The 6,403-nt window shown below is 31.0% G+C and overlaps 1 protein-coding gene across 1 annotated transcript; it reads left to right on the top strand.

Moving 5' to 3' along the window:
* Positions 1 to 537: 537 nt before the first annotated feature.
* LOC108999137 (uncharacterized protein At4g06744-like) lies at positions 538 to 2,458 on the top strand. Its single transcript, XM_035686311.1, has one exon. It carries the CDS (start codon positions 677 to 679, stop codon positions 2,159 to 2,161), a length of 1,485 nt encoding a protein of 494 aa, XP_035542204.1. The 5' UTR covers positions 538 to 676; the 3' UTR covers positions 2,162 to 2,458.
* Positions 2,459 to 6,403: the final 3,945 nt, after the last annotated feature.

The raw sequence follows: 6,403 nt of genomic DNA on the forward strand, positions 1-6,403 counted from the left end.
AAAATGAGAAAAATTAGTAAAATAATTTATGAATGGATAATAAAATAATTTGAATTGAAATGTTTTATAAAATTTTAAAAAATTAGAAAAAAAGTATATAAAAAATTAAATACGGCAGATAAAGTTCTAGATTTGTCTTTTAGCCTCTGCAATCAAATTGCAGACCATTGTTGGAGGGAGGGGGCCATTGGGCATAGACTTTTATGATTGCAAGTACAAAAAGTATCAAAATTTTGCCGGTGCACCAAGTTAATTGAAGAATTTTACTTATGTTTAGTACTCCAATTCCTGTGAAATATTGAACTGCAATCCATGCGATCAGCAGCAAGTGGCGTTCCACGCCAAAATCCAGGACCTACCAAAATTATTATTTTTAAAAAAAAAAAAAAAAAAAAACAAGGAGGAAGGATGGAATCCGTGAAAAACTGTACTGAAAAAGTATGTGGGGGGAACAGCAATTACAAGAAAGTGTTACACTCGTGAAAATGACAGGGCAATACACGGCCTCTAACCCCGGACAAACTTTTCCAGCAGTGTTATCTGTATTGCCCGTGAATGGAAGAGAATACCTCTCTGACTTTTCTCCATGCAATCTACGCTCCCTCTATATAACATTACCTTGAACTAATCTACTGATCTTGAGAGTCCCTAGCTAACTTGCACAGAGATATCAGAGATGGTCACCGGCCTCTCGTTTTGTGTTCCATTTCTTTTGCTATCGACATGCTTACTTCATCAATGTTTGCACTACGAGGTGGCTGCTGCTGATCCTCTTGTTGGGTCCAATAGAGAAGCATTGGAGATAATCATAGGTGGTGGTGGAGGTGGCAATTCTCCTGCTCCTTCTCCTGAATATGTAGACTGTCCTCCTCCCCCTCCTGAACCCGTTTGCCCCCCACCACCATCGCCACCGCCGCCCCCATCTCCACCGCCACCGCCACCCCCTCCATCGCCACCTCCTCCATCTCCATCGCCACCGCCACCATCGCCACCTCCTCCATCGCCACCGCCACCATCTCCACCACCACCGCAATCGCGACTTGAACTAGTCAAACCCGTTCTTCGAAGATTCCAAAGACTTGCTACCTCAGACCCAAAGGGCATTTTCAAGACATGGAAGGGCAACGATATATGCAAGTGGAAGGGCTTATTTTGTGACAAACGTCCGGACATCAATCAACGAGCTCTTGCTGCAGTGGACTTCAATGGCTTCCTGCTTGGCCGTAAGGACGGCGGCGGGCTCCCTCTCTATGACTTCATGGAGAAGTTACCAGATATAACCGTGTTCCATGCAAACTCCAACAATTTCACCGGCGGCGTCCCCAAGAAGATCATGAACCTAAAGTACTTCTTTGAGCTTGATCTTAGCAACAACAAGTTATCCGGCGAGTTTCCAATGGAAGTTCTTGCAGCCAAAAAATTGACGTTCCTGGACCTCCGGTTTAACTCCTTGTATGGCACAGTGCCACCTGGAGTGTTCAACCTAGACGTGGACGTGATCTTCATCAATAACAACTTTTTTGTGCAAACGCTTCCTGACAATCTTGGCTCCACACCAGCTCTTTATCTCACTTTTGCCAACAACAAGTTCACGGGGCAAATCCCACGAAGCATTGGCACTGGCAAAACTTCAGAAAACCTCATTGAGGTGCTCTTCTTGAACAACCAGCTCTCGGGATGCTTGCCACCCGAGATTGGCCGCTTGAAACGGGCAACCGTGTTTGATGTGAGCATTAACCGGTTGACAGGTCCAATACCCCAGTCATTTCAGTGCCTGACCAAAATAGCATTGCTTAATTTGGCTCAGAACCAATTCTATGGGGCGATCCCGGAGGCCATCTGCAAGCTACCTGACTTGTCTAAATTCACGTTATCATACAACTACATCACCGAAGTCGGCCCCGAATGCAGGAAGTTGATAGGAAAGGGCATTCTTGATGTTCGAATGAATTGCATTATAGATCTTCCAAATCAGAAATCAAAGAAGGAATGTGCTATTTTTTTCACCAAGACGGCCAAGTTCCACACCTGCCCCAACGATAAGATGTACCTGTCTTACATTCCATGCAAGAATAAGTATTATTCAGGTTCGGATCATCAACCAACGGTTGCAGCCACTTCGCCATTGTCCTATGACGCTCTTACGCCGCATGGGTCGTGATTTTCATGCTCTTTAAATTGACTAGCTCGATTAACGTCGAAGATGGGGGTCATCCGTCATCGGGGGGCCAGCTTTGCTCTTTAGTAATTATGTGTGTCTATATATATATATATTATATCATTGTCAGTAATTAAAAAACAATAAGTTCATGAATAAGCAGTACTACTTTAATTACGTATCATAATTATTTGGCATCTTGATCATGAGCAGATGCTAAATTGTATTCCTCGTGAGCAATGTTTTCCGATAATGTATGAATGTGATATAATTAGCTGGTAAATGCCATGGTTACGATTCCTTTGCTTCTCCGCCAAAGTCGTCTCAGGCGATCGAGTGGGACAACGACTTTTCTTCTCCATAATGAAAATATCTAGTAGATAGGGATAAGAAAATGAAAGATTTCACTGTATAAAAAAAATAATAACTATATATAATCATGAAAGGTGTAACGTGGTATAATCATTTTAGAAAAAAAATAAATAATTATTAAAAATTAATTTATTTTTATATAATTTTTATATTTATTTATTTTTTAAATATTAATTATATGACACTTATGAAATCACACGGGCATAGACTGTACTGGATGGCCCACTGCCCATGCAAATGTACACAGGAAATGTTTGGGGGACTCTCCATCAATGATTGAAAAATGATTATCAATAAATTTATGTATTTTTTAAAATATTTAAATACATTTAAAAATATATCTTTATAAATAAATAAAATACAATTGCGCTAAGGGCATATTTGATAGATACATTTAACTCCGATTTAGATTAAAAATTTATCTTAATTCATCTTATTTCATATTATTATTATAATTTTTTTAAATTTTTATGTAAAATATAATAAACAATTTAATTATTTCAAATTATAAAATAATAATATTATTAAAAAATAATATTCTAATAATATTTTATTTAATTTATCTTGAATCATTTTAACTCATCTCTAAATCCAAATAGGCTTATAGTCATCATAATATTATCCATATATATGATCCTCACCTCTTTTATTTTAGTTCTCTTTAGGAGTGATTTAGATTTAGAGATGAGTTGAGATAATTTATGAATAATAAAATAAAAATTAAATTGTTTATTATATTTTGTATAAAAATTTGATAAAGTTATTTTAAAATTTTAAAAAATTAAAAAATTAAAAAATTAAATTATTTATTATATTTTATATGTGAAAAAAAATTAAAATGATAAATTTAGATGAATCAATGTGAATCTTAAATTTCAACGAAGCTTTTTATACGTTTCTAATTTCTTTATTATGGGAGTTGATTTATTTTTTAAGACAATTGAAAGCAAGTAGTCGGAAAAAGAAACTTCGAGGAAGGGCACTTTAGGGCAGGAAAGAGGGGGGAGAAAGAAAGGAAGGTGGGTCATGGAAGTAGGTTGACAGTGTTGAAAGGGATTTAGACAGCGTCTAATCTGGCACTGACTATCAAATTCATTTCTTTCCCTTTTTTAAGTATATATTTAAATTGCGTTTGAAGGTTAATTTAAATTAAATTGAGATAATATAATATTATTTTTTAATATTATTATTATTTAAAAATTTAAAAAATTTAAATTATTTATTATATTTTGTGTTAAAATTTAAAAAAATTTTAAAGATGAATTGAAATGAGTTTAAGATCCAAACTCATATTTAGATTGTATTTAAATATTGAATTGAGTTGAGTTAAATTGAAATGATAAAATATTATTATTATAATTTTTTAATATTATTATTATTTTAAAATTTAAAAAAATAAAATTAATTATTATATTTTATATTAAAATTTAAAAAAATTATAATAATAAATTGAGATAATAGTAAAAGGCAACCTTAGTTTGCATTTGTTCCTAAAAAAAAACCAACAACAAAAAAAAAAAAAGTAGGATAGATTATTAAATACGAAGATCATTGCGCTTGGACTGTCTGAGACGTGCGTGCCACGAAGGTCAGTGCATTTATGTCTAGGTCCCAGCTTTTGAAGGATATCGTTGTCATTTCACATCTGTTAATCATGGGTTTTCAACGCGGTGTGCACGTTAAGTTTTGTAAGGTCTGTCTGTTGCACGTTTATCCTACCACTAACAAAAGTTAATTGCGGGCTGATGGGATGATACCCTTCCACATTCTCTATTGCTGTTTTATTATTGAGTTTTTTTTTTTTTTTTTCATTTTGCTCTTTAAATTTGTACTTCAAATCTTAAAACATAACATTCTTACATAATTTAAAAAAAAAACAAATTTAATCAACCAATAAAATTATATAATTTAATTAAAAATAAATTCAATTTTATAAAAATTACATGATTATATTAGTTGATTAAATATATATTTTTTAGATTATACAAAAAGATCATGTTCTGAGAGCATCATCAATGGATTAACTAAAAGTTAAATCTATTGAATATTTAGTTATTAGAGAGTAAAATATGCTCACAATAGATTAGCTAAATTTCAAATAATTAGAATTTAACTACAGTAATTTCAAAAGTTTTTTCCAACTTGAAGGTTACTAGATATATATCAAATACATATTTTATCAATTATTTTTCTCTCCCTTTCGTTTTATCACATATTTTATCACAATTGATATATTAATTTAATTATAATATGATTATTAATTAATATACAATAGGTAGAATAGTAAAATATAATAAAATTAAAAATAATAATAATTAAAATAAATAAATATTTTTAAAATTATTAATTATTCATTACTATATAATGAATAAATAGATAATTTAATGTAGAGATTTGATGTGAATAACTAAAATCAAATTCATCTTATATTAATTTATTGTTATATAATGAAAAAACAGTTATTTCAATATAGAGATTTATGTAAATGGAATAGTAAAAAGTTAAATTTTTTTTACATTTATAAAAAATATCCTTTAATTTTATTTAATCTATTGAGAATGTTCTAAGAAAATTCAAATTCAAAAAACAACTAAAAAACAAAAAGATAAAAAAAAATCCAAATAATAAAACAGTAATAAAGAAGGCGTTGCCTTTTGATCAATATTGACTAGTTAAGTTAGTACTTGGTTTGTCCTTCCTGATTGGGTTAGTGACAGTTTCAACCTTAATTTGTTTGAAGAAATGGGTTCAATCATTAATGTCTCTTCTTTTAAAAGGAACTAAACCAATAATTATATTAAACTCTCTAATACTAAACTTAGATAAATAATTGACCCCTTGCTCACGTTACTCCTTTTTTTATTTTTCCTTCATATTAATTATTGCATGCAGACCAATTCATCTTCACTTTTGTCGGGGAAAAAGATAATCATTAATATTATTTACTCAGTGGTCCGCATTAAATAGAGTGCAGATACAAAAGTGGTGGGCTGGGGCACATAACGCCTGAACATCTTGTTCTAGATGGGTCAGGCCTAAAACGTTGTTTGTTGGGATTAAAGAAGGCCTGACAAAGAAGAAACGAACACAGACGTCAAAACATAATAAACGGCCTGCAACTACGCAGATTAAATTCAACATGCAGGGGTGGCTCAATGCATACGGTAGTCTAAGACCAAAATTTAAGGTGAGATTATTTTTATAAATTTTTAATATAATAATTCAATCAATTTTTTAATTAAATATAATATAAATTAATAAACATTTCGATTGTAAAATATATCATTTTTTTCTTTGTGTAAGTTTTAAGATCAGAATTTTTTTTTTAATTAAAGGCATATGACTGGATTATCATAACATTCAGCTTCTAAAATAGAGATATGAAATTCAAAACCATCTCCCCAAATCAAAAAAAATAAGATCATAAAAATTTTCTTTTTTAGATCATAATTAATATTATTTAAAGTTGAGATTATAAACTAAATTTTATATTCTATTCTTAATTACTATATATCTAAAATAACTATATTTTTATGTTATAAGATGTTGATTAAAAATATTAATTATTAATTTATTTATAACTCATAGCAAAATATTAAAAGAATATCTGAGATATATTGATTACACTACTAATTTTTTTTTAATATCTATTTTCTATCAATTTTATTTTTTTAAAAAATATAAATAACTTATGTCGATTTTTTTAAACAAACAACATTAGTCATTGGGAGCTTAATTAAGGAATGGGGCCTTAGGCAAGCGCCTTAGTCGCCTTGCCTTTGAGCCGCCCCTGTCAACATGATCGCCTGTACAAAGAAATGCTCCTTTCCATTTTTTGGAATTTAATGATAAGTACAATTATTAGACGCGATT

Source organism: Juglans regia, chromosome 16, assembly GCF_001411555.2.
Source record: "Juglans regia cultivar Chandler chromosome 16, Walnut 2.0, whole genome shotgun sequence".
NCBI classification, from domain to species: Eukaryota; Viridiplantae; Streptophyta; class Magnoliopsida; order Fagales; family Juglandaceae; genus Juglans; species Juglans regia.

Bases quoted from the DNA above. Each gene is read 5' to 3' on its own strand.
- LOC108999137 (XM_035686311.1), top strand. From the start codon at position 677: ATGGTCACCGGCCTCTCGTTTTGTGTTCCATTTCTTTTGCTATCGACA.